The sequence below is a fragment of the Westerdykella ornata genome (genome assembly GCF_010094085.1).
Source record: "Westerdykella ornata strain CBS 379.55 unplaced genomic scaffold EI97scaffold_42, whole genome shotgun sequence".
NCBI classification, from domain to species: domain Eukaryota; kingdom Fungi; phylum Ascomycota; class Dothideomycetes; order Pleosporales; family Sporormiaceae; genus Westerdykella; species Westerdykella ornata.
The window spans coordinates 88062-114683 of NW_022986892.1; the positions used below are offsets into that span (position 1 = coordinate 88062).

At 52.9% G+C, this 26622-nt stretch overlaps 11 protein-coding genes across 11 annotated transcripts; 4 read left to right on the forward strand and 7 right to left on the reverse strand.

Annotated features, from left to right (window-relative positions):
- Positions 1-1823: 1823 nt before the first annotated feature.
- On the reverse strand, positions 1824-3293 carry EI97DRAFT_437177 (uncharacterized protein). The gene is made up of 4 exons (XM_033799287.1): positions 2917-3293; positions 2808-2867; positions 2311-2753; positions 1824-2245 (listed from the first exon to the last, which is right to left on the reverse strand). Exons 1-4 carry the CDS (start codon positions 2966-2968, stop codon positions 2012-2014), a joined length of 789 nt encoding a protein of 262 aa, XP_033649726.1. The 5' UTR covers positions 2969-3293; the 3' UTR covers positions 1824-2011.
- Positions 3294-3597: 304 nt separating this feature from the next.
- Positions 3598-4917, forward strand: EI97DRAFT_437178 (uncharacterized protein). Its single transcript, XM_033799288.1, has one exon. The coding sequence runs from the start codon at positions 3749-3751 to the stop codon at positions 4715-4717; it is 969 nt and encodes a 322-aa protein (XP_033649727.1). The 5' UTR covers positions 3598-3748; the 3' UTR covers positions 4718-4917.
- Positions 4918-5523: 606 nt separating this feature from the next.
- Positions 5524-9482, reverse strand: EI97DRAFT_504421 (uncharacterized protein; the record flags this gene model as incomplete). The annotated part of the gene is made up of 8 exons (XM_033802824.1): positions 7910-9482; positions 7278-7819; positions 6963-6971; positions 6328-6842; positions 6116-6170; positions 5942-6063; positions 5839-5892; positions 5524-5664 (listed from the first exon to the last, which is right to left on the reverse strand). Exons 1-8 carry the CDS (start codon positions 9364-9366, stop codon positions 5524-5526), a joined length of 2895 nt encoding a protein of 964 aa, XP_033649728.1. The 5' UTR covers positions 9367-9482.
- Positions 9483-9542: 60 nt separating this feature from the next.
- Positions 9543-10511, forward strand: EI97DRAFT_233526 (uncharacterized protein). Its single transcript, XM_033793971.1, has one exon. The coding sequence runs from the start codon at positions 9719-9721 to the stop codon at positions 10259-10261; it is 543 nt and encodes a 180-aa protein (XP_033649729.1). The 5' UTR covers positions 9543-9718; the 3' UTR covers positions 10262-10511.
- An 88-nt stretch (positions 10512-10599) lies between these two features.
- Positions 10600-12082, forward strand: EI97DRAFT_437182 (uncharacterized protein). The gene has a single exon (XM_033799289.1). The coding sequence runs from the start codon at positions 11004-11006 to the stop codon at positions 11925-11927; it is 924 nt and encodes a 307-aa protein (XP_033649730.1). The 5' UTR covers positions 10600-11003; the 3' UTR covers positions 11928-12082.
- Positions 12083-14465: 2383 nt separating this feature from the next.
- On the reverse strand, positions 14466-14867 carry EI97DRAFT_233610 (uncharacterized protein). Its single transcript, XM_033793972.1, has one exon. It carries the CDS (start codon positions 14800-14802, stop codon positions 14581-14583), a length of 222 nt encoding a protein of 73 aa, XP_033649731.1. The 5' UTR covers positions 14803-14867; the 3' UTR covers positions 14466-14580.
- A 144-nt stretch (positions 14868-15011) lies between these two features.
- On the forward strand, positions 15012-16786 carry EI97DRAFT_426868 (uncharacterized protein). Its single transcript, XM_033797205.1, has 3 exons — positions 15012-15420; positions 15473-15776; positions 15830-16786. The coding sequence occupies exons 1-3, from the start codon at positions 15382-15384 to the stop codon at positions 16579-16581; spliced, it is 1095 nt and encodes a 364-aa protein (XP_033649732.1). The 5' UTR covers positions 15012-15381; the 3' UTR covers positions 16582-16786.
- A 164-nt stretch (positions 16787-16950) lies between these two features.
- Positions 16951-21202, reverse strand: EI97DRAFT_445992 (uncharacterized protein; the record flags this gene model as incomplete). The annotated part of the gene is made up of 3 exons (XM_033800002.1): positions 16951-18626; positions 18674-21128; positions 21161-21202. 3 exons carry the CDS (start codon positions 21200-21202, stop codon positions 16951-16953), a joined length of 4173 nt encoding a protein of 1390 aa, XP_033649733.1.
- A 581-nt stretch (positions 21203-21783) lies between these two features.
- Positions 21784-23254, reverse strand: EI97DRAFT_233653 (putative isomerase YbhE). Its single transcript, XM_033793974.1, has 2 exons — positions 22782-23254; positions 21784-22729 (listed from the first exon to the last, which is right to left on the reverse strand). Exons 1-2 carry the CDS (start codon positions 23153-23155, stop codon positions 21931-21933), a joined length of 1173 nt encoding a protein of 390 aa, XP_033649734.1. The 5' UTR covers positions 23156-23254; the 3' UTR covers positions 21784-21930.
- Positions 23103-23701, reverse strand: EI97DRAFT_233647 (uncharacterized protein). Its single transcript, XM_033793973.1, has one exon. It carries the CDS (start codon positions 23659-23661, stop codon positions 23191-23193), a length of 471 nt encoding a protein of 156 aa, XP_033649735.1. The 5' UTR covers positions 23662-23701; the 3' UTR covers positions 23103-23190.
- A 484-nt stretch (positions 23702-24185) lies between these two features.
- Positions 24186-26404, reverse strand: EI97DRAFT_437187 (DWNN-domain-containing protein). The gene has a single exon (XM_033799290.1). The coding sequence runs from the start codon at positions 26356-26358 to the stop codon at positions 24436-24438; it is 1923 nt and encodes a 640-aa protein (XP_033649736.1). The 5' UTR covers positions 26359-26404; the 3' UTR covers positions 24186-24435.
- Positions 26405-26622: the final 218 nt, after the last annotated feature.

Genomic DNA, 26622 nt, shown 5'->3' on the forward strand with positions numbered 1-26622 from the left:
GTGCCGTGCTCTTGTCTCTTTTGCCGTGATGTCGATTTCCCCGGGCTGTATGTGTAGAGGTAATTGCTGCTGTTGTGAGTCCGAAGCCTTTCTTCAGTAGAAGACACGTCGGTTGAGCCCATTTTTGGTTTTCTTTCTGGCGTTTGTTGTGGCTGGGAAAAATTTCATTCTGACGGGTTTCTGGTGGGTCGTGGGTCCGAAGAAAGGCTCTGACGTTTAGGGTGGAGTTGTACTTAGTGTGACCGACCGACCCACTTTACTTGCGTACCGCGGCGGGTCGAGTGGAAAGCCCGGTACGTTTTCCTTTGCGTTCACCATTATTTCGTGGCGACTCTATTGATGGTTTGTCTGGAGGACAGGCACGGGATGCATACCCTAGGGATCGTAAATGCGGAGTAGAGCCGGGCGGTTCCGTTCGTTGGTGTGAGAAATGGGGAAGGGTTTGGGGGGAGGGAAGGAAGAGAGGAGGAGAGGAGAGGGGAGGGGGAGGGAGGGGAGGGTAGAAGGTACCTAGGTAGAGCCTAGGCTAGTAGATAGCTTGAGAGCACTTTGCACATGCCAATCTAGCCCTCTCCGCTCCGCTCTGCTCTGCTCTGCTCTGCGCTGCTCATGCTGCGTGGGAGAATTGGGGTGGTTACCCCGTAAAGCGATCTTCATCGTCGTTTGGTTGATTTGTTAGGATAGGGGGGGGTTAGAAGCATGCATGGGGTTTTGATGTTGCTGGCATTAGATGGTGAGGAAAAGGAGGGAAGTGGAAGAAGAGGGGCCTTTGAGGGTTGCCTAGGCTGCTACTCTAGCTCTAGCTAGCTAGCTGGTTGTTGGACCGGGGACGGGGAATAGGAGGGGGGAAACAAAGAAACGCAGCCGCGGAAGGGTATTTAGGGCTGGGAAACACAGCACGAGGGGGACCCGAGGTGACAAACGGGTATTTGTGACGTTTCTCTTTTGATTGGGGGAAAGTAGGTTCAAGCGGTAGATGTAGTGTGCATCTATCTGCGTCCGTGAAGATGTTTGTTTCGGGGAATTCTGAATCGGGTAAGAGGAGTGAATAGGGGCCGCACGTGATGTCCATGCATACTTACTACCTAGGTACATCTTCATATCAGCTACACTAAGCTCTTAGAGTATGATGGTACACTTGCCGAGATACTTTGTGGCCTTTTTCTAGTTGCTGGGACCTCACGATTGCCTCGTTGCAACGTTGATATAAGGGGCATAACATTCTCATACCTTTTAAGCGGTAGAACCACCAGGACTTTTCATCCTTACCAGAGCAGACAGATCAGCCACAGCTCTTCCAGACAATGCTCGCATACACGCCTTCTGTCAAGCTACTTACCTACCTACGTATGTATCATGGATATCTCGCGCATGGATGGATTATAGGCATATCGCTGCAGGCTACCCGTACTTTAGTAAGATGAGGTGGGCATGCAGAGGACAAGACGCGCGTAGATAACTGTAGCGGTTGGGTCTACGGTTTTAGGAGTTAACTTGTTATAACATCTCTCAAGTACGCGATGTGGGTGGTATTCGTAAAAGCGCCGGGGGTGGGCCATCTGAATGTGAGCTGGCGGGACTTGTGTTGCAATGGCAATATCTTAATGACTGTCTCTTGACGATCTTGCTAAGAATATTCAAGTATATTGGAATTTTCTGACGGTGGCTGATTTCCCGTAAGCTCACGAAACAGATGTCTAGTTTGGATTATGTCTTGGGCTATAAGGCGTCCGCAACGAGAATATAAACTGACAAAGTCTCCTCTTCTGCATTTTGGGGCCATGGGAGGGTTCGGAGTTGCAGAGCATGGATCGTTTTGGAAAGCCGATACAGATTCTTTGTATAGTCATGCAAGTGCGTGTCTTACGTCTCACTGAATCTAAATATCATGCAACAGTTTTATGCATGCATTAAGCAAGACACGGGCGATGGCAAAAGTTGTGGCGGCATCTATTTCGAGTACCATACTGTGCGTGTGACACACATCCATGTACCGACATATCCCAGCCCCTTAAGCAGCAGGGCTATTCACCGACGTCGTCAAGGAACCGCTCTCAATATAGACGCCGCTGAAGTACCAGTCCTCAGCGCCAGTGCCGTCATTGCCCTGGCGAGGGAGACGCAGAACACCAAGATGCCAATCCGCACCGTTGGACGACGTGCTAGTCGAGAAAGGACCGGCAGTTTTGGTAAGCGGGTCGGCTCCAGTGGAGTGCCAGAAGGTGACCTGGTTGGAGGAGAAGTTCTGTCGTTGACCTATGTTAGCGACGCACGCCCACGTTTCTCAGGAATGATCGTCACGCCACGTACAATCTCATAAGCAACATTGTGCCAGACATCCGCCTCGAGCTGGACCTTCCACTTGCTTTGCCCGCCGACCATCCACTGCAGGTTGGTGTTGCTGGTGCCCTGCTCGCCATTGACCCAGCCGTACTTGAGCTCCGTGAAGTGGCTCTCGAAGAAGCAGATTTGGTGCTCGTTGGTCGCGCTCGGGACGTTGGTCGTCGAGCGCTTGATCGAGAAGTGGTAGTACACAGTCCCCTTGTTGATGGCGGCCTTGGTCTGGGGAATGAGCTCGGTCCTCCACATGTCCGAGTTCCACTTGGCCGTGTTGTCGATGGTGATCTTTGCCCCCTGCTTGGAGCCCTCGTCCGCCGGGTTCTTGTAGCTGGGGGACAGGTTGACGTATTTGGTGACGGCGCCGGATCCGTGGATGTAGTACTGGTAGTTTCCGACCTGGTTCGCCCATGACCCTACGCAGCGTGAGTTGTTCACTTGTAAGAAAGTTACGATGCCTGAGGGCGTACATTTGTTGAGGTCAGCGCTCGATGTCATATCGTTGAAGCGGCCATCCCACAGGATTGTGCCTGGTACATCTGTTAGTCGATGGAAATCAACGATTGCCCTCCTACGTGCCTGCAGACACTGCGCTAACAAGAGCGCTGAGAAGCGCAACAGATCCGAACATTGCGATATGAAGGTGAAAACCGAGATGAACCTGAGACCAAAAGCAGACGCAGACAGGCTCTCGAGAGAAGCGTCCCTTGCTCTATATAAAAACCACCGCAATCTGCCCCATCCCCGGATTCTCTCAAGCCATCGCCATTTTCAACCCGGATCGCTGGGGCCGGGAGAAGCGACCCCTATCAGATGTGGATACCACCCTACATTTGCAGATTGCCTATTCGAAGGGCCCAAATTCCAGACCAGATACGTGACTGGCAGAAGGAGACGGCGTGACTCTGCCCTTAATCAATCTGAATGGAGCCGCCGGCATGCCAGGTATAACGCGGTTTAGTGGCGGGCACACGGTCCGGGGTAGATCTCCAGCGCCATTTTCGATCGAGTCGTACCCCGGATTAATTTCTCTTGATGACGTTCAAGTATGGAGTGGCATCATTTGAAGAGGCTTTCTTGTCTGCGAAGACGGAGCGAATCCGACTTGATGTGTCAAGGATGAGGTTACGAAGTCAGGAAGTGGTTGATATTAAGTTCATATTGAGCCAAGGCCTACCCCACAAATTTCCGATCTGGGACTAGCACGACCACTGCTGTGCCACTTGATGTCTGACTCCCTTCCCATCCTAGGAACAGTGAAGCGAAACTCGTACGCAGAGAGACTCCCTCCGTTTTTGAGGAAGAAGAGTTTTCTCTCCGTCGAACTGCGTTCCCTTCATGATCCTGCAAGCCTGGAAAAGCCTCGTACCTATCATAGGTGTCGAATTACGCCAACCACCGTAGGGTGTAGATGGATACAAGGACAGTGACTGCCATAATAGGCGCGCCAACAGAGTCGTCGAAAGATACCCAGGGCGATAATACCAACACTGCCACACTACGAGCGATCCCATCAATGGAAACCAAGTCCGAACCACCGACCCAACAATGCCATCTACTCCGATTGCCCCCAGAGGTCCGCAACCTGATCTACAAACACCTATTCAGCGATATCTCCCCCTGTTCAGAGCTGGTATACTACACCGAAGCCGACGCGAGACCCCCAGGCGAAAGACTACCCGCATTCAAACGCCGCATCGCCGCCGGCTTCGCCTGCGTTCGTAGCCGTGAGGGCCGCCACTGCAAATACACCCTAAAAGAATACAACCAACTGAAATACGTCTGCCGCCAACTGCAGGCCGAATGCACCGATCTGGAACTCCGCCACGCTCCTGTCCTATTCCGACGAGTCAAGGACGAGCTGCCGGGCAAGCGATTCGTGGATTTCGTAAACGGCCCGTCGGGCATAAACACTTCGTTGCTACGGAGAGTCGAACTGGATCCCGTCTTCGTTAGTTTTGAGAAGGGCGGGTATCAATTCGACAACGTGAAGACGTTCATCGAGATCGCGACGTTCTGCCGCTGCAATCCTTTGGCGCGTGTTCAGTACAATGTCATGGATTGCTCTCGAATAAAGAGCAAGAGGGGGCAGATTTGGTTATTTGCTCATCATTTCGTCTTCCTCAAACTGGCCTTACGTGGTTCTACGTTGGATATCTTTAAGCGCGGTGGAGCTTACCATGACGAGCGGTTGTACTTTCTGAGGGATCGGTGGAGGGCGGAAGAGTGGCGTCGAGGTCATGATGTTGCGGAATTGAACGCCCCAAACCTCTCGTTTCGGTCCAAGAATACCAAATGGCCTTCTGAGCAGGTGATCTTGCAAAGCGAGGTGCACTTCCTGGCACCCTGTATCTGGGATTTTATTAAAAATGGCCTGTGAATAAGTCTCACTGGAGTAGACCTTTACGTCTAGCACCGTGCACTTCTATACTATAGATCGTTAGGATGTGTATGTTCATATTCATTCTAAGCCAACTAATGCTACGAAGCGCATCAGATCTACCTATAAAGGAATGAAGCCGGTTGGTTTCCAGTCCTGGGCGATCATATACGGTGTTGATTCGGCTGGTTCCAAGCTCGCTAAGAACACCGTGCCGCTCGTGAGTTTCTCAGTAGAATCGTTTCTATGTACTCAGAAATACTTCTTGAGCGCTCTTCGTGCTAGAGCAATATAATCGTCTCTCAGGCGTAGTGGTTCTCGACACCTGCCACCGACTGCGTATCTGACTATTGCATCACTAAGGAGAGTGGCACTTGCTGGAGACTACAGACCCTTAAGTGCTTCCTTGTCATCACGCCACCGTGGTCCACGGAGTTGGTCTGGCATCGTTTTTTTATGGCATCATGCTCTAAACTAGGATCAAAATGAAGTCTGGAGGACAATCGTATGAGAGCCGAAGTGGAACTTGCACGGTTTGTTGTTACTTAGTGCCAGTTCTTGCAAGAAAAACCAGTGGCGGGTGTGCAGAGGCCAACGTAAGAATGGAACGCAGTTTATTGGCGTGCGTAGAAAGGTAGGGCTTGGTGTTTACACTTGGCGAATGGGAATCGTTTTGGAAAGCCAGTGCAAACGGATACACCGAGCAGTTGACCAGGATACATGAACGATCTCCTTCCCTCTCTGCGATCGCTTGATAATCATTAATCCCCGTCACCCCAGACTGCATTTTCTTGCACTGAAGGCCTTCAACCGAGTTCCATTTGATGCATATGTAGGGTACAGCCCATAATCGTGACCGGCATCCTCTTTCTTTTCCCCGCTATCCTCGCTTCGCCGTCCGTGTGTGTGAATGATTCTGAATGCCCAGCCCTATCCGCCAGAAATGACTACGCTGAGGCCAACAAAAGAGAAGACAGAATGCGCTTAGAAAACGAGAGCAGCACCCTTCGTCTTCTTGTCACCGCCCAGCTCGAAGTGCTTGCATCGCTTGAGGGCAAGTTGTGCCTTGGTCTGCGGGGTGTGAGAAAGGGGTCTGTAGGGGCCGGCGCTCCCAAACGTACCTTGCACTGTGTACACTCTAGCCGGAGCACGACCTTCTTGGTAGTCTTCGCCCTCTGCAAGTTGTCAGAACATGTCCTAGGAGGAGCACAGTGAAACCCATACCTTGTGGAATACGGGCTTGGTCTGACCACCATAACCGCTTTGCTTGCGGTCATAACGACGCTTTCCCTGAGCGAACAGCGAAGCCTTGCCGGCCTTGTACTGGGTGACCTTGTGCTGGGTGTCTACCGGAATTCAGTAACTATGGCCAACATGAAGTGTGAAAGGTAGACCAACGCTTCTTGCAGTCCTTGCCCTTGCAGTAGGTGCGGCGGGTCTTCGGTACGTTGACCTAAGGTTTGCTGTCAGCCTCCATTGCATACCGAACGTATGATTCCTCAGTCAAAATCCCGAGCATAGTGTAAGACCTCCAACGACATGAATGGGCGTCGGCCGCGGTGGGCGGATAGCGAGAGCGTCTGTTCGGGTCGAATCGGGAGCGTCAGAACCTGTTCCTGTGCCGAATCTCTCCAGAGCCGTAGCGGCCGTATTAAAGGAACAGCATCGCCAGTAAGTAGGGCATGTTTGCTCGTCGTGGTCTTCCGATCTGTCATCACCGTTCCTCCATCATCCAAGCACCTTGTGATGCGAGAGCCGTTTGTACGTCCATCACCATACATTCCTGTCCGGTACCCGCCATGCCACAGTCCCATGCACCAAATTTTGACTGAATTCGCCATAGTTCGCCAATTGATCGTCTTGTTCGGCCGGAGTATCGTGTCGTTGCAGAATGCGGTCGTATCGAACTCGTTCGTGGTCGCTGTCGGCCCTCGCTCATCCATGTCGCAGGCCGAGAATTGATTCCCACAGCCGTAAGAACTTTTGCACTTACCATTGTGACTGATTTCGCTGTGAGGGTTAGAAAGCGCGAAGGGTGGTCGTGATGTGGATTTTGTCGCGGTCCCGGTCGTCAAATTCAGGTGGGTTCGTTTGTGGGATGCTCGGCTGAATATTATGTAAGCAACTGCGCCACAAGTTCAAGCCTCACCATCAGAATCAACTACACCATTCTGTCACAATGGCACGACATGATTTTGCTATTAGCAACGCTGTCGCGAAAACGACTTGACCAATTCCTGCTTACTACTACTGTCTACACTAAACATAGCTCCTTAAACAACTCACTCTTACAAGTAAGAGAGGAGGGACTGGGCCCAAAGACGCATAAATATCCTCCAACCTGAAATCGATATACGTTGTAGCAAATGAACCAGTATGCAAATCGTAACTACTGTCACATTTGTATGTATCGCGAAGTGGCCTGGGCCTGGGGTTGCCCACAAGTGAGGGACATGTCTAAAACAAAGAAAAGAGGCAAAGAAGACGGACATCATGCAGTGTCAGTAGATCGGATGACCCTCGTCCCACTTCTTGACCTGTAAGGTCTCTCGTTGCACACTGTCTGGCGGACTGCTCGCAATCGCAGTTCCGTAACTGTATCGACCACTCTCTCGCCGCTCACTCCCGCGTCCGTCTTCCAGGAGCTGAACAGGCCCAACCCATTCCCACATGCGCGCCACATCACCGCTATGGGTTTCTCTTACTGCCGCTCTTATGTTAGAATTGTGCTCCACTTTCTTTTGCACCCTCGCCCATAACTGATGCCTCCGCGCGCTTGAGAACTCGTTGCGGAGGACGTCGTCCCGCAAGTGCGTCATGCTCATGCCCTGCTCCGGATAACGGCCAGGGTCTCCACGATGGAGAGCAGCTTGGTTGGCAAGCCGATCAAAGACATCGCCGGCAAGCTGCTTGGCACGGGTTTCCATGGCCCTGTTTGAGGTTATGGAGTAGCGTCCGTACGCTCCTGAGGTAAGGATGACGATGATTACAGCAAGCTGCCAAAGATATCGTTCAAGAGCGTGTCTGAGGGATCGCTTGATGCTGCATCCGAGGGGGAGGTTGGCGAGGGAGTTTGAAGCGAGTCTGCGCCCATTGGAGTTTCTGTACCCGCAACCAGCAGACTGGTTAGTATAGTCCCATGTCAGATCCGTGCACATCAAGCGCATAGAGCGCGAAGTTGAGATGACTTACCCGTCGCTACTCTCGATAGTCTCGTCCCGACGCACGACCTCGCCAATAGCACTCTCGAACAAATCATCAAACTCTTCCTGTGACATCCCTTTCCGCTTCATAGAAGACAACTCCTTCTTCAAGTCTCCTTCAGAGATCTGTGGGCTCTCAACAAGATTCCCCTCGGCATCCGTCTCCCCGCACTCGTACTTTGCATTGCGCTCCCTCAACAGCTGCACAGCTCGATTTGCAACCACGCCGATCCGCCGCGTCTTCTCAGTATCAGGTTCGCACGTGGCAGGTAGCGGGATCAAACCGCCCAGGGAGAGCGGATGGTCTTTTTTGACAAAATCCTTATCGCAGACAAGCTCTAGGTTCTGATAGCATGTTGCATGCGGCGGGCAAGGCTCGCACTGTGGAATAATGTCACTTGCCCACTCTGGGACCTCAACACCGGCGAGTGACGTCGATTCGCGCCCAATGCCACAGAAACCAACAGCCAGTTTTTCTTGTCGCCAAACGCCTCCTAACAGTGCAGCAGCGGTCCCAAGGAGAGTCAGTGAAAAGGCCTTCAATGTTCCAGTCGCCTTGGCTCTTTGTTTGCGACGCCGGGGAGGGAGAATGTCGACCTCTCCAGCCCTCGCACGTTCTCGCACCAATTCCAACTGCTCTTCGGGAGTAAATTCCTCGCCGGCTTCTACACCATCCGATTCTTCGACTGGCTCCTGCTTCGGCATGCGAGAAACCGGCACGTCAAATGTCCGGCGAGTTGGGACAACGATCCCTTGATCCAGCTGTTCAACCTTGGGTTGGTAGGTCTTTCTCCGATACGCGTCGCTCCTCCTCCTTTCCTTTTGATCTGTCCCTAGTGTTCTGCGACGACGTTCGCGTGCAGCTGTGTCAGGCACAGGAGAACTGCCACTCTGAAACGGGTTATCCTGAGTAAAGGGGCTGTCCTCGTCTTGCCGCCGGCCTATCACAGATTCCACAGGCTCGCGCTTCACAGCAGGAGTGGCACTCTTCCGATTGCGCCGCACCGCTGGCTGTTCTTCCACCTCTGCATCTGACCCTCGCGCATGCTTTGTTGGAACGGTGCGCAACGGCGTCCTGCTGCTGCGGGTTGTTCGTATGGGCTCCTCTTCGGAAACAGCCCTTGTTCGTCGGGACGTACGCCTAGCTGATGGGGGCGGCGGTGCGAGCAAAGTCTCGTCTTCAGCTTCGTCGGTCGTGGTGCTCGCCGCACTAGAAGGGACATCTTCGATTCCGCGCGAGGATCGTTTGGTGCGCGCCTGTGCTCGTTGCAATTTTGCGGCCTGCGGGAGAACGTTCTCCTCAAAGAGAGCCAGGAGGGCAGGTTTTTTGGCTGAGGAGGGATACGTAACGCCGTGCTTCAGTAAGATGCTGCGCAGTTCCGGAACTGTGATTTTGGATCCATCAATCTCAGGATCGAGATACCAGTATTCCTCCCGTTCCGCCATTTTTATGGTGAGAATGATCTTTCCGTCCAGGAAGAAAAAGAAAAGGGAGGATGGAGTGCTGCTGTGGGGCTGGCTTTTAGGCTTTGTTATGGCGTTTGCCTAAAAGGTGATGTCAGTTGGACGAGCAACCTGTCTGTGTTGCGCACGGATCACCAGCTAAGGCCACCCCCGCCGCCACCACCAGTATGGTTCAGCTGACAAGCTGAAGGTGAATTGTTAGACAACCGGCAAAGGGGGGCACGATGGTATATGTTCAGATCGTATTCATTCAGGATGATATGTCTGAGACGCTCAGCTTGGTTGCCCCTGTCTATAAGGGCCCTGAATCAGCAATTGTTTCTTTAAAGCCAGCATGATGGAGCCACCCCATACAGATGAGGAATATGTTCTCCCACCTCTCCTACGGCTTCCGCCCGAGCTACGGACAATGATATACGAATATGCACTGTCCAGTCCAGATGGCTACCTTCATTATCGGGAGTCTCAGTCCAATGACCTATCTCCGCCGAAGCCTGTATTTTGTGTTTTAGATTCCAACAACTCGTCCAAGACACCATCAAAACGCGCCATACCCGACGAATTCAATCAGCTCAAATATGTCAACCGGAAACTCTACCAAGAGACAGCCGGAACCGAAGTGAGGTATAACACACTTGTGTTTGAGAGCTTTGAAACACGGAGAGGACTAGAGCTCTCAGGGTGCCGTAACCTGTGTAGTTTCCTCAACAGTTGTGCCAGGAAGGATTGGCTCAAGGATATCGAGATCCGAGCCACGGTGTTTCCCATACGGAACTACGGGATGCTCGTGGATACTCTCTCTGACCTGTCGAGGAGCCATTCCACCATCGTGAGTCTTTCCACCTCCAACCCCGGGGTTACCATCCGGTACGCTTAACACGATTGACATGCGGTCTGCCGTATTCTCCCCTTGAGTCGTAAACATATACCTTGATTAAGGAAACTTCGGAGATTTATCCACCCTTGTTTAGCGTTCTCGAATATGGCCCATCTCTGTGGTGGAAGAACTGTGAGTTTCCCTTCTTTCTCAAGGTACACAAGTCTTCGGTAGACATAAAAGGGTGGAGAGCTAAGAGAGAGTTCAACGGAAGGCCATTAGAGCAGCCGATGCTTATTGCATGGAAGTTTTAGGTTTCCAACGGTCGGCTTCGTCACTTCTTCACTCCCCCGCCTGCGGTATATGGGCGGGTTTCCATGGCGACGATGATCGACTTCGAGCGTTTAGTAAAAAAGATATGGCGAGTTAGCCTGGATTGGATTCAATCACGCCTTGCAGTGGTGTTTGCGTATCAGTTGAAAATGACGGCAATGCTGTAGAGAAACTTTCACAGACTCTCCGCTCGGTTCGCCGCCTTCACCGTTTGCTTCTGGCGCCAAGCCCGCTCCAGTGCGGCACACTCTCTTGAGCACCTGATTTTCCATAATTCTGTAATTTCACGTCAACAATAGTCCATTCAGAGGCTGCGCGGCGCCTGCTCTGCCAGGTGATCCTGCGGATGCACTCTAACGAGCGGACGGCGTATCGTTTGAACCTCCACCCACCCCACAACCTACGAAAGCTGGGCGCAAGCTACAACTGAGATATTTACACCCAGCCTCAACACGTACCTCTAGCCAGGATGACTCCTGTGAACCTCCCTCGAGCTGAGTCGGACAAGGTCGCCTCTCCCTTCCTTCGTCTTGCAGGCGAGATCCGCAACAAGATATACGAGCTTGCCCTGACCTCTCCCAACAAGCAACTCGTGTATCTCGACAAACCTCTAGCCTCGAAGCCTGGACTGTACAATGCGACGATGACCATACCAAACGACGGCCGTGGCTTCGTTGAACCTAGTTTCTTGGATACTGTCAACTCCGCTCGTGAGTTCAATCAGCTCAAGCTGGTGTGCCGGCAACTACACAATGAGACAGCTGGACTCGAAGTCAGGTTCAACACCATAGTCTGGATGGGCTGTACCCCTCTCTCTAAACGCGTTCGCGGAGATCTTCCATCGAAGCTTCCTCCCTCGTGGGAGCAGAATCTTCACACCCTCGTCATGCGCCCCCCGACCTTTCAGCGCTTGGGCGGCTCACTGGACGACATCAGCAAAGTTGGCTCGTACTTCCACCCAGACGGGGCGAATGCTCGCTTCGTCTGCAGTGTCCTGGACTTTTGCTGCAAGTACCCCAATGTCAAAGTAGCTTGGGTGATGGAAGGTTTCTTCGTGGAGAGCGCACTCCTTAACGACTTCGTCAGCGTAGCGGATGCCATCTGCACCGTCGTCCGAGGTCCTTCGACGAGTGAGTTAAGTCATTACAGGGGAGCCTTCCTGACGACCTGGCTTTCTGGACAGGTCGCAGTCTATGCGAAAACTGCGAGGGAACAAGGACACAGCTTTGCGAACCTCAGAATCTATCCGGAAGGCAAGTACTTCCCACGTTTCGCTTCTACCTACAGGCATCTCTTTCCTGGCGTACCATCGAACGCTCTTCCTAACCTTCTTGGTTGGGATCCGAAGAAGATGGATCGTGAGATTCATCAGGTCTATAGGGCCGGTGTCTGAGGTGGACGTGCTTATCTCAGCATACGGAGCTAGAATGCAGCGCCAATACTGACTGAGACAAGGGATACCGCTTCGTATGCAAGAGGAGATCGGCGGGACGTTGGGATACTCAGGCGGAGGGATTGTGATGGAGACTCTACTTCATGCCGCGGGATAACATGTTCTTGGCAACACGCCTGTGCGGCTCATGGGATCTGGAGAGGAATGGGAATTGGGGTTACTCTGTACTTTCACGAAAAAATGAATGCATGGGAATAGTTTCCATAAGCCCCAGGACAATGAAGCAATGATGTATTTTCCAATCTGGCTGAAGTAATGGTCGTAAGGGTACACACAACGGCTGATTCACGTAATGCGGACGGTGAGAGCAGGACCATTCTACCGAAAGTGAACGCTCTTAAAGGTCCACCGGAGAATGACTCTGCCGTGGAGAAACGGCGATCACAGTCAGTTCTGTCTTTGAATAACTTGACCAGGATGACACACTGAATGGACGCTCAAACCGAAAAGTTGACACTTCCGTACAGTCTGACTTAAATCGTCTAAACCGTTAACTGGTATTTTCCACAATGAACTGGCACTGCTCAAGCATGGAAACCAAACTTCCACTTCCTCAGCCTCACCTGATACTGTGATGTGCGAAGCATTTACGGCCGTCGGCGACACTCGTCGACAGGGCTTGGGTGGCCCCAATACCGCGACACGAAACCAGACAACCCCGATCTCGTGAAAAAAGCGGGCCAGGGATATTCTCACATTGAATCAACAACGGAAGATCACCGATCGATCAGTACCGCGGTCCCGTCCCAAGCAAGGCAAGCCAAACTCGCCGACTGAACCCTGATCCCGCTCCCCTCCCCAAACCTGAGTATAGAGTACTGCTAGGAAACAGAGTCCGTACACAACGGATGGCTACCAAGAATCGATTTCAGGTCCGAGGTGCCATTTGCGTCCGATGACATAGGGACTACGAGAGATACTCACTGCCGGAGTTGAGATGGAGAGCCAAGGGTACCGGAAGGGGAAGGACATCCGGGGCTGGGTTGGACCCATGGTGCGGTATCCGGGGCGATCTGGTTGCCTTGCGGGTGCGGCGTTGGTACCGATCATTTGGGTCGAGTAGGGTGGATGGCTGCGCTTATCGTGTGGGAGTGGGAGGGATTGGGGTGCGCGGTTCAGACATGGCCGCTGAATGTGGGCCTCCTGAAATCACGTATGTGAATTGAAATAGAAGGTAGATATATCCCCGTACTTGAAAATGTGCCGGAAAGTCAGTGTCGTCCGCTGCGTTGGGAAACCTCGTCACATAAGGAAATTGAGTGAGCTTCCTTAGACGCTGGCCTCAAGCTCGATATCACAGCCATGCCCGGTGAAGATCAAGGAAGGGAGAGGGCTACAAACCCAGGATATCGGACCCCAAACCACGAGGACATCCCCCACCGCACACTGTCATTCTTCTAGGGTTGTGCCAGGGGCCGGACATTTCAGCTCTTCTCAGCCCCGTCAACCGGTCAACCCGCGTGGAAGTCGGAGCATAAAGTACCAGTTGGCCCTACGGTACGCTCCCACAATGCTGATTGGCACAGATTAGATTATTCCTATAATGAAGGTGGGTAGCACAAATGTATGACTGCAGCTTGGCATTTCCCCATTGTTTCCCTAGAGGGAAATCGGTTTGCAACAGGGGGTCGCCGAGCTCAACCCAGGGCATTGCGTCGAGATTTACAGGGCGGATGAGAAGCCTTCTTGGAGATGTGTATCCGCGATGCTGGGAACTGGACGGACCTCCCGCATGTGGTCGACTGGTCGCTGAGGCGTGACCCCCCCCGCCGGCTACTGGGCGCTATGCCATTGCTCCACTGCCTTCGTATCAGTAGTACCTTACTACCCAGGTTCTGCATTTACCTCTCAGGGATACGTGCTCAACAACTCGTGATAGCAAGCTTCCCTTCAACCTGGTTCTACGCCTTCAAGCAGTGGTAATGTTCGCAAGGACACGATGTGCAACACTGCATCGGGGTCGTGTGAAAACGGACGCAGTTGATCCTCCAGCCCCGGCCACTACAACCGTTGAGCACCAGCCGCATGCTGGCTGTTCGTTGTGCTCAGACGACTTGTGTACTGGCGTATACGATGCTCGTTGACTTCGAGCTGTAGTCCTCCTCACCTTCCTCCAGTGCAGATCGTTATAAAAAGCCCGGCGCAATGCGGAGGCTAGATGGTTCAACGGCGCCTTTTGTTGTATCCAACGTCACTCCGAATGAGAGCTGTCCAGTTTGCTTTTGGAAAAATCCTTTGAGTTTATATTTTCTTGAATCCATACCAAAGACCCATCTCAGCCAATGCCAAACGAAACATCTCCGCAACAGGAACGGTCAGCGGGAGGAAGTAATCGAAAGGGGCGCTCTGACGGTAATGCAACGGTAGGCAAGGCATCGACGATTCAGTTTCAAGAGCTAAGTCGAGTAGTATGCGCCCTCCCAAACCACCTCCGGTTCATCCAAACGGGACGACAAATCGCATACAATAGAGGCTGTACGACGATGGCTTCAGGAGACGCGTCAAGAGGAGCACTGGAATCCTTATAGCAGAAACTGCTACGGAAAAAATGCCGGCTCCAGATGAGAGTGAGAGGGACTCCGCCAGTGCCAACTCATGAGACCACAACGATCAAGACGCCGATAAACATAGACATAGAATGGAGTGGAGTTGAGTAGCAACATGAGACAATAAATATATTTCTAGACTTTTGAACTCCTTTCATATTGTTCTTTGTCTGTACCAGCCAATGCGGCCAAGAGACAATGGCATGCTTGTACGCGAGAATGGACTTGAAGTGCCTGTGGCGATTAAAAAAATGGACTTCACGCGTCATAGTCTGTAAGCTTTAAAACAATCTTCAGTGGAGACTGAACGGCCTATACTATGGGGATGGATTCGAATGTAAAGTCGGCTAGATGATGCATTTTATCCAGGGACCTGTTGGTAAAGAAAGCAAGGGGAGCTAGTACGAATGAGGCTAGCTCCGCAAGGCAAGGCGCAGTGACGCAATGTTGAAAGGGCGAGGACATCTCACCGTGGCCAGCAACCTGCGCAGCACATCCCGACATGCTGACAAGTTCGCGCGAGCACTTTGTTTCAAGTCGTCCATGCTCGGGGCGTACCTGCTGGTGGCCCGACTCCGGGGCGTACAAGTAAAGAGGAGGATTCGTGGCGTGTGCTATTTCGAAATCGCCCAACCTTTGCTTCCCCCTTCTCCTACGCATATGAGTGTACGACTCTATACATTCTGTCATTTCTGCATGTTGTTATTGCGACACGGGAACAGTTATTGATCTGCGTTGCGTCATTGTGCAGTGACTCCATTTGGACGCCGCATCGTCTTTTCAAGGACCACGACAACCCACAGAGTGAACGCTGCATCAGCGTTCGCTCGCTCGCAGAGGTCGCAAAGATGAACTACGCTAATATGATAGAGGAGAAGAATCTAAAGGTAAACCATTCTGTCAAACCCTCTGGGACTGTTACTCACTTCTCTCCGACAGAAAACCTTCATTATAGCGACACTATGCTCGACGCTAATTGGCACCTTCACCTCTTCCATGGGCCTCTGGGACCGCATCAATGAGAAGCGCAAGCAGAAGAAGATTGATTACAAACAAGACGACCAGATCAAGGAGCTAAAGGAGAAGGTTGAGAAGGCGGAGCAACGCTTCAATCAGCAGCAGAACCAATTCAACAACCGCCAGGAGGATCTGGGAAATAACTTCCACATGTCGGGCGCCATGATACAGAGGCAATACGACGAGGGCTATGGCAGGCTAGGCAGACGATTTGCCATGGGGGACAGTATGTTGTCATGTTACTACATTGGACAGGAGAGCATCACTAATGAACCGCAGCTCTCACAGAAAACCAACTCCAAGCCCAAGTCATCTCGCTCCAACAAGCCGTCATCACCGTCCTCCAAGACGCCCTCTACAACGATCGCCAACTCAGCCGCGCCGACCTTTCCAAGCTCATCGCCGCCTCAAACCAAGCCCGCGATGGCTCCCTCGACGCCCTCCGCCAGCACCAACAACGTCTCGCTCTCGAAGCTCCTCCACCTCGCTCCTTACCCTCAACTTCGTCCTCCTCTACACGCTCCTCTTCTTCCCTGAGCGCAGACGGTCTCTTCTGCCGCTACGCCATCGACCTGCAAACCCTCCCCAACAAACCCCTAGCAGCCGATTTCGCCCCCGGAGGCAGATGTCGCTGTCCAGCCTGCGGCGTCCGCATCGACGCCACCGCAGACGACTTCTGGAAAATCGGCAAGCGCACTCCTGTCCTCATTTCCGAAAACAGGCTCCAGAAGCAAGTCTTCGAGAACCGCGAGTTCGTTCTCGGGCAGCGCTTTGTGATCAAGTGCCATACCCCGGACGGACAGTATGCGTGTGTGCTTTGTAACCAATTCAAGGATGTGGATGCGTTGTGTCGTTCGGTGGAATCGCTGGTGAAGCATGTGGGGAATTTTCACAGCGCGGAGGAGTTGTCGATGGATCCGGATTTGAGGGAGAATCGGGCAGTGGAGAGGAGGGTGTCACTTCCGCTTCCGCCGCCTCCTATGGGTTCTGTGACGAGGGAGAAGCAGGTCAAGGAGGTGGTTTATCGTTGATATGATGTGCTGCTCTACTTTTAGCGAAGGCGTTTGGGGTGATGTGGGTATTTTCAGCGTGGGAGTGGTACATAGAAGTGACCTTTGACTTGGACGGTTTCAATAATGATGGATGGCTGGTTTATGGTTTTATAGGTATGAATAACGACTCTCGGCTTTGCTCAACCTAGATAGGTTTAAAATGATGACTCTCCATGTCTACCTCAAAACATGCACTTAATCATTGTCGTCATGAACCCCAAAATTCTTAGGGTACTCCTTACGAACATCGTCACCAATAAACAATCCTGCTCTCCACCTGCTGAATCTCGCACGACCTTCCCACCAACCTATACTGTCCAGCTCCCATAGTGCATCCCGCCTTCACCCTTACGCACTGGCCTCAGCAGTCAGCTGCCTCGAAGCCACACTCCCCATCTTCCACGAATGTTTCGGATCCTTGCTCTCCCGTACCCTACTCTCCTCTCCCGCCGCACCCCACGCCCCACCACCAGGCGTATAAATAATAATCCTCTCCCCCGGTTTCATACTCGCCGTATTCTTCGCCCCAAGGTTGATGTACCTATACTCCACATTTTCCCCACTCCTTCTCGCACTCTCCCTCTCTTTCCTCTCAAGCTCCTCAATCTCCCCGCCCGTAGTGGGCGCGTCCTCATCCACATCCGCACCAACGGCCGGTTGATTCGTATCCGCATTCACATCCAGCGTCTTCCTATCCACTTTCCGCACCCAGATATTGAGACCGCACGCAGCGTCGCCCCCACCCTCCAATCCATACGGATGATACACGCGCCTCTCACTCAGAATCGACACTTGAACCGGAATGCGGAACTCGATATCGCGGACCACGCCCTCGCCGCCATTATGCGCGCCGCGCCCCGCGCTGCCGGTCCGGAGGCCAAACTCGCGCAGCAGCACCGGGTACCGCCGCTCGAAGACCTCGGAGTCGGTGATGCGCGTGTTGGTCATGTGCGTGTGCACGCCCGAGGTGCCGTTCCACGTGGGCCCGGCGCCAGAGCCGCCGGCGATGGTCTCATAGTAGCCGAATCCTCGGATCTCCTTGCCGTCCGGGGAAGTGCCGCCGAAGCCGAAGGTGAGGTTGTTGGTATCGCCCTGCGAGGCGGCGCAGGCTTTGAAGGCTTTGAGGACGACGTCGGTGACGCGTTGAGACGTGAGGACGTTGCCGCCTACGACTGCGGCGCCTTCGGATGGGGAGAGGAAGGATCGCTTTGGAATGCGGACTTTGATGGGGGCGAGGCAGCCTTGGTTCAGGGGGATGTCTTCCGAGATGAGGCAGCGGAGACAGTAGATTATGGCCGAGTAGGTGACGGCTTCGGGGGCGTTGATGTTGCCGTAGACTTGCGGGCCGGTGCCGGAGAAGTCGAAGACGGCTTCGCCCTTCTCGGGGTCGATGGTGACTCTGAGTTTGATCGGGGAGCCGTCGTCCATGTAGTCGACTGCGGAGAGGTCCTGCCCTTCGAAGCGTTTGTACACTTCTTTGAGGAGTTGCCGGACGGATTGTTCGGCGTTGGCCTGGATGTTGGCCATGTAGAACCTGACGACCTCCTCGCCGTAGTCGGACATTAGGGTGGAGATCAGGTTGATGCCTTTTTGGTTGGCGGCCACTTGCGCTTTCAGGTCGTTGATGTTGTCACTCAGGCATCGCGTTCCAGAGCAACCTGGGTATTGGCCAGGTTCCTCATAGAGAAGCTCAATGATGCGCCGTTCGTTGAAGTGACCTTCGGATACTAGCTTCTCGGACTTGATAGCTGCGCCTTCTTGGAACAGTTCCTTGGAGTGGGGAGGCATGGATCCGGGAAGGATGCCACCGATGTCAGCGTGATGAGCACGAGAAGCAACATAGAACAGGATCTTGTCTCCACTGAATGCAGGCGTTATGACGGTTATGTCGGGGAGATGGGTACCGCCAAACATTGGGTGGTTGGTCACGAGCACGTCGCCCTTTTTCAGCTTTCCTTTCCAGATTGACGCCTGTTTTCTTACGCATGTAGACATGCTACCGAGATGTACGGGTAGATGCGGTGCTGTACTTCATTAGTGATCGAACCTCAAAAGACATTTACAAACTGACCATTTGCAACTAGACCACCCTCCGAGTCGAACAATGCGCAAGAGTAGTCTAGACGCTCCTTGACGTTGGTACTAACACTGGTCTTCTGTAACGCTCGGCCCATCTGTTCGGCAATGGCCATGAAGCGATGAGCGAAGATACTCAGGAGAATAGGGTCCACCTCCTTGGTGCTGATCTGCTTATCCTGCCCATCACCCTCGCCAATGTTGATGACAACATGCGTTTCGATGAGAAGAGCGGACGCTCCAGGTGGTACGACGATGGTCTGTGTCCCATCGGCAATGATTGCAGGGCCCTTGACGCGGTCTCCAACTGCCAGATCTTCGAGCTTGTAGATGGCAGTGTTTTGTCTGCCGCCCTCGAAATATACTTGGCGAGTGCCATACTGCTTTTCACCTTTAGGAAGATCCTTGGGCTTGATCTCTTTCAGTTGCTTATCAACAGTCTTTTCCAACCCGTGGAACGTCTTGCCGATGCCGCGAGCCCGGACATCATCTACGATGATATCGCGATCAGGCAAGGTGAAGCCAAACTCTTGCTCGTGCTGCTTAACGAACGCCTTGCCGAACGCCCAGTCATCGCCGTCATACTCCTCTTTGGAAGGCTTAGGAACCATGAGAGCAGACTCTGTCCCGCGATAGCGAAGATTCAAGTATTCTTCAAACACGATCTCGCTCTCATTGAAGCCCTGCTCCTTCAAAGTCGCAGTAGATTTGGCTTTGAGATCCTCCATCTTTTGCTGCAGGTACTCGCGGACCTCTTTGTCATCCGACCATACTTTGGACTCTGGCTCCTGTCGCTCATCCACAACATCAGCTAAAGCCATGCCGTAAGCGGAGAGGACTGAGGAGTAGCGATGAATCAAAATCTGCGAGATGCCCAACGCTTCTGCTATCGCCACAGCGTGCTGGCCTCCCGCGCCTCCGAACGTTGCGAGTCGATGCTTCGACGTGTCATGACCGCGAGCCTCCGTTAAGCTCCGAATGGGTCGTGTCATCGTCTCATTCGCGATCTTGATGAAGCCATAAGCCACTTCGTCGAGAGACATCTCCTTATCTTTATCACCGCCCGATATATCCTCATTGATTTCTTTGGCAAGCTCCCTGAACAGCTTTTCGCTGGCTTCCGGATCCAAGCCTTCATTTTCCGACTTGCCAAAGATCTTGGGGAAGAAGTCTGGCAGCAGCCTACCAAGGAAGAGATTGGCGTCTGTGATCGTCAGAGGACCGCCTTTGCGGTAACAGGCTGGGCCTGGGTGTGCCGACGCGGATTCAGGCCCAACCACAAAGAGACCGTTCTTCCAGAATAACCGGGATCCGCCTCCTGCGGCGACGGTGTTGATGTCTAGCTGAGGCGACTGAATGGTCACACCGGCAGTGGTCGTCTCGAAGACGTGCTCATATCTTCCTTGGCCGTATCGGCTTACATCTGTGCTGGTGCCGCCCATGTCAAATCCAATGACGGGAATATTCGTCTCAGGGTCGTAGGATGTAAGCGCGTATCCTACGACACCTCCAGCGGGACCCGATAGAATTGCTTTAAGACCGGAGAAAATGTCCACGTCTACCAAACCACCGTCGGACTGCATGAATTCGCATCTCGCACCTTTAGTGCCTTCATGCTTCAAGCTCTTTGTGCCAAGACCGCCTTCAAAGCCCTTAGAGAATCCGTCAATGTACTTGCGAATGGCGGGAGTGAGATATGCATCTGCACACGCGGACGTCGCCCTCGGCACCAGCTTGATCATTGGCATCAGCTCGGAACTCAGGCTGACATGCGTAAACCCGATCTCTTTCGCAATCTTCCCTATCAAAGCCTCATGATTGGGGTATGTATAACTGTGCATCAGGCACACAGCTATACTCCTCAGCCCAGAATCGTACACCTCCTGCAACTGTTCCCTTATCCTCTCCTCCTTCGGCCTCTGTAATATCCGCACCGTCTCCCCCGACAATCCCCGAACGAGCTCCGCATCGGGTCCAGCCTCCTCAATCGACGCTGCCTTCGTCTGCTTCCTTTCCGGATCCTCGGCATAGTCCTCCAACGTCACGCGCTCATCGATCTCAACCACCTTCTTATACAAGACCTCCGGTTTCCGGATATCCAGCGCGAAGATGTTCGGCCGAGACTGATTCCCAATCTCCAAGCAATCCTTGAACCCCTTCGTCACCACCAGCGCAATATCTTCTCCTTTTCTCTCCAGCAAGGCATTCGTCGCGACCGTCGTTCCCATACGTATGCTCTCGATCTGCGAGGTATCGAGCGGTTGTCCGCGGGGTGTTTCCTTGCCGGTGAATTTGGCCAAAAGGCGCCGGATGCCTTCTAGAGGTGCATCGTCGTAGTTCTGGGGGTCGACGGAGAGGAGTTTCATTACGACGTCGTCTTCCATCTTGCCTGTGCCGGGATTGCCAACGCAATCGGTAAATGTGCCTCCGCGCTGTGGCAGTTGAGATTTCTGGGAGACATTTCGGATAAGGCTGTACGTACATCAATGGCAATGCGGATTCCCCGCTTGATTGCTTCGCCCATGATGATGCAACTGTGTGAGGTCTGCTGTTATCGGATCGCTAATATGAAGATGTAAATGGTCAAAGAGCACGACAGCTGTGAACAGCGAAGCAGTATGCTAGCAAAATAAGAAGGAAGAAGCGTCAGGTTGAGGACAGGAACTTGAGGAGAACCGAGCCTCGAGGCTTCAACCAGCAACCACAAGCACTCTGTCGTCCGTCGTTAATTCCGGAGCCGGCCATGACCTCACCGCGGTTGGAGGGGTAAACTTATCCCCTTGCGGTTAGGGCAACCCCTCCAACTTCGTCCCTGAATTTCTACGACACCACTCTGAAAAATATCGCCACCATTATCAATTAAGGTTGAGAGTTTGCGCATGAAGGCTGCCTTCACGGACACAAAAAGCCGAGGGAAGATTACCCCAGGTGACAGAAAACAGCGTATCCGTCCGAACATGCATATGTCAGCGCCTGAAGCATGACACGAATGTGAACGCGGGCCATTTATAAGTGGAGTTAAAGGACATTCATTCCGGCCATTGTGCTTAGGCTACTACAGCATTTCGATGAGACCTAACTTCACGCCTTACACGTTTCTCAGTCCTCACTCTCCAAGAGGGAAACCTGCAACTCGGAAACTCCACGGCAAGACTGAGTTTGCAATTCTCCAAGCTTCACTATGTACAAAGAAGTCCCACGATCCTCAACCGTCGTCCAACCGGCTCATTTCCCACCTCCTCTCTCACCCATCTACTCAACCCAAGTCACGCTGCTCAATCCATCCTCGCCGCCATATGTCCCCCTAGACCCAACATCAACCTTGCTAACCAACGGGCCCAACTTACCCGTCTCCGTATCCCTCTTAACAATAACCACATTCGACGTCGTCTGACCACCAATAGCCACCAAGTTCCCAGCCTTGTTGATGACAAAGCTCCTGGGATAATAGCTGTACGAATTCGCCAACTCGACAAACGCCAGCTTTCCATCGGCCCCAATCTTGAACTGCGCAATCGAATCCTGCTCCTTGCCGAAGTGGCTGTCATTGCGGTTCGACGCATACAGATAGGATCCCGCGATGCGGATCTCGGCGCTCTTGACCGTGGCGTTGCCAATAGGGACGTTGGGGCCGTAGTTGCCGACCGTCTGGACCAGCGTCAGGCTGAGGCACTCGTTGCTGCTGACGGGGAGCTTGACGTCGTAGACGCCGACCGAGGAGCTGACTTCGTTCAGGCTGTAGTACTTCCAGCTGTCGCCGATCTTGTTGAAGACGCCGTGGCGGGGGCCGTCGCCTGGGTTGGAGGAGATGGCCGGGCAGTCACTCAGGGCGCCCGTGTTCTGGTTGATGCGGAAGATGCGCGTCAGGTCGGCGCCTAGGTCCGGGACGAGGAGGAAGTTGCCTGTCGGGTCGGTGAAGGCGGAGTGGGGGTGTGGCTTTTCCTGGCGGTCGGGACGGGGCCCCGGTTTGGCTTGGGTGAAGGTGCGGGTTTGGAGGGCTTTGGTGTTGGAGGTTATGGGGAGCTTGTAGGTGGTGAGGGTGGAGGGCGAGCTGGGGTATGGTTAGTCGTCTGGTATGGTGAGTAACAGGTTTGTGAACGTACTATTCCACCGTGGCGATGAAACCCTTTCCATCTGTTCCACCGTAGGTCGAGCCATGGACCGTGTTGCCCGCCGTTCGTGCAGAAGCCTGGAGTTTCAAGGCGGCCTGCGAGTCGAGCGTGTACTGAGAGAGCACGCCGCTTCCCATCCAGCTTTCATCGAAGCAGTAGGCGGTATTGCTGGAGCTATCGAGGTGCAGCCAGGTCGGCGTGACACCACAGCCCTTGGTCTGTGAGGTGATCTTTGTCGTAGACTTGCCATCAAAGTCCAGGGTGTAGACAGTCCCAGAGAAATGCGTAGCCAGCAACTTGACAGCGACGCTCTCGGAAACGAGAGTCGTCAAGCCAGCGAGCACGAGAGTCTTGATAGGCGCCATAGTCGACCTTGGATCCCCAATTGCTATCGAGAAAATCAACGCTTGCTGCAGTGGTCCTCTATGTACACCACTTCACTCCTCTCTCCCCTTCTATTTGAATCCCACATGGGATAAATACCGGTCGTTCTTCCCCCATAATCACCCACGCACGGTCGCCACCTCCGCAATTCCGGGAATTTGAAGTAGATTATTGCAGGGATGGGCGATGGGCCCGCGGCTCTGGTGAGAGGCTCCATAGTGGGAATAAATGAAGGGGAGTCGAGTCGGGAATCACGCAGCCCATTAATATGCGACGCGCGAGCCGATCGAAACACAAAGCCACAATTAATGGGCGATGGTTCCTGGCAATGCTTCCTGGTGACGATGAATGTATTTCGATTGTTTGAATCTAGGCGGCTTATTATGAGATCATGTGCGGATATAGAAATATGTACTATGCGGACGGTTAAGCTATCTGTGTATTGCGTATGATGTTGCCAGAGCTTAGACGCAGCAAGCTTCGTCATTTCACTAGTGGGCGCTATAATATACACATCAGACTCGGTAGATAAATACGGGGACTAGGTCTCACGTTTTCTTAGCCTCTTCTCCGAAACAACCACTAGCCTCACGAGATACTAGCCGTCTCACGGTACAAGAGCTTTGCAAAACCGAGATGACAAAGAAAGTGTCGCTTTGTCCGGCAAAACTCAATCTTTGTTCATTTCCAGTAACTCGAACAATGGGATGACAGGATAAGTCTGTAGAGTTGCGGTTCAAGTCTACATTTGCTCCAGTGAATACAGAAAGCGGTAAAATGTCGTACATTGATGGCTCAGAAACTTAAGAGTCTGCGATCGCATACAAGAGAAAGCATTCACCGACGGGTGTGGCACTAATGAGAACGTTATAACACATACTAGTCCCTTCGTTGTTTTTGTTGTAAACACCGCCTAGGAAGACAAACATCCAGAAGCAACTTCGCGTACGCACGGCACTCAGGTTGCAGGGGACCCAAGTCCCTGTGCTGCTCAACAACGGCACGGAGATGAGGAGATGACCGTTCATTGATGCTGAGGGTATTTATATACATAGAGAATTCGAATTCCAACCCATCCCAAGCCATTGTACCTCCAAAACAAATCAAAAGCACTAAACACTGCTCCTTAGTACTGCCATATGATGCATAGATTCCGAAAGCACGAAAAAGCTGATCCATTCCAGCCTCGACGAAAGAATCCCAGTCCAAAGTCAACTTCCATCCATGCCCCCGATTCGCCCAAGAAATGCGACCACTTCGTTCAAGACTGATGGACGTAGTGGAAATCGGCACTTCGCTGCTTGCGATTCTTGTTCTGCGAGCGATGCGGATTCAGCGGCCTGCGCTCGTACGCATCTTGCTGAGCTCCCTGGTTGCCATAGCCCATCTGATTGTAACCTTGGTTGCCCCATCCGCCATTGTTGTAGCCGCCGTGCATGTTTCCCTGCATGCCACCCATGTTGCCGTAGCCCATGTTAGGGTAACCGTTCATCTGATCGTTGAAGCCCATGTTGTTGAACTGGTTCGGGTTGGGGTACCCGTTGTTGAAGTTGTTCCACCCCGGATTGACGTTGCCGTAAGCGTTCATGTTCATGTTGGCCATCGGATTCATGGCGTTCATCGCATTCATGTTGGGATTCATCATGCCCATCATAGGGTTTCCTGGCATACCCATGGGCATTGGAGGCATCGGGATATTGGGCATCATAGCCGCATTGCTGGGCATATTCTTGAGCGCCTCCATCGAATCAATAAAACTCTTCTCGACGGCGGAAGACTGATCCTGAGTCTGGCGACTCTGTTGTTCTTTCTGCAACCGCATCGCTTTCGGAGCCGTCGGTGCTCGTATCTCGGTTGGTGCTTCTTTGCGTTTTTTCGACGTTGTCGAAGTGTCAGAATCGGAACCGTTACCATTGGGATTGGGGGTGGAGCTAGAAGTAGGTTTTGCTGCAACAGTGTGAGGAGATGGCAGAATGGGCGCAGGTTTTTCTGTGTTATTGCTGTTCGGCGCCGGAGACTCTGATCCGGTTCGAACAGCGTCACTGGCTTTGGCGTCATCAGTGATAGTGGGCACGGGAACATTGCTTTCCATTTCAGAAGGAGATGAGGGCTTTGCATCTGGTTTCACTTCCTCACTGCCTTGTCGTTCCTTTTCCAACCTCTCCCTCGCCTTCTCGGCTTCATAATCTCTGATTCTGCCTACCATGTCCTCGTCAGGGACGAGCTCCTCAATTATAACGCCAACCTTCTCACAGTTGGGACAAACCAAATCGCGGTCTAACAAAGTATTCTCAATGCAGTCATGGCAATACGTTGTTTCGCAACAAGGGGTCTTTACTGGATTGTTAAAAAGGCGCTCATCAATTGGACACAACAAGCCTCTCTTCTCCATCTCCTTCTGGTCTGCGTCAGCGCTCGCGGCTTGCGCCTTGACTGCGGTCGCCTTCTGTTGAAACTTTTCCCAGCTCTTGGTGTCCACCATGACCTTTACGTACTCTCCATCCGCATTGAGCATGACTCCGCGAGCATCCTCCAAATCGCCCTCGGGAGGCTTTTCGACTGTCTTGAGGAAAGAACGCGGTATCCCTGTGGTACGTTTCGCTCTGGCAACAGGTTTGAAATCGGGATCGTCATTCGTGGGGCACACCTGTATCCAATGGCCTTTCTTCTGGCATCGGTAGCACACATAGCCGGGCGGAGGGTCGTGCGCAGGGACGTTGACTGGCTTTTTCTTATGGTAGACAGGTTTCGCATGTGACAGTTGTTCCTTCTGCTGTTGCCAAGCCTGCTCAGACTCTGCTAGGAAAGCTGCTTCTGCATCTTGCTCAGAGAGAGCACCGCTGGCTGTGGAGCTGACGGCTGGCGTAGAGGAGTCGGTCTTCTTGAGAGCTCGAACCGGCGCGCGTCCTGCCACGTATCGAGCGGCTCGTCCATGTCCTCGTGGCGCTGGTCTCCGAATCGCTATTACTTCGCTTGACCGGCTGATAATCGTGGTATCATCCTCGTACTCAGCGTCGGGATCTTCTACGGGATATAGGTGAAGGTTGAAGTCGGACCCATCGCCTAGACCGGCGGCTTTGATGATGTCGCGCTTCAGCTCAAAGACAGTGATGGACTTTCCATCAAAGAAGATACGCTCCCGATCCTTGGAGTTCTTGAATCGGTAGAATACGCAGGATGACATCTTCGCGGCGTCGTGTGATGTCGTGGGGGTGGTGTGGTGAAGGTCTCGGAGGAGGTGGGGATTAAGTATCTTGCCACGCCCGGGCGGCTTCCGCCCACGCTAGCGCCGCTTAGTCAGATTAGTCTTGGCACTTGCACAGCGTGCCGACTAGGTATGAAAGACAATGGTCTTTCTTCGGTCCAACACAAAGGAGGAGGATTGCAAGCATGCGCTTCTGGCGCTGCTGTATCAGATTATTATAGTATATAGGTCTTCTGTCCTACG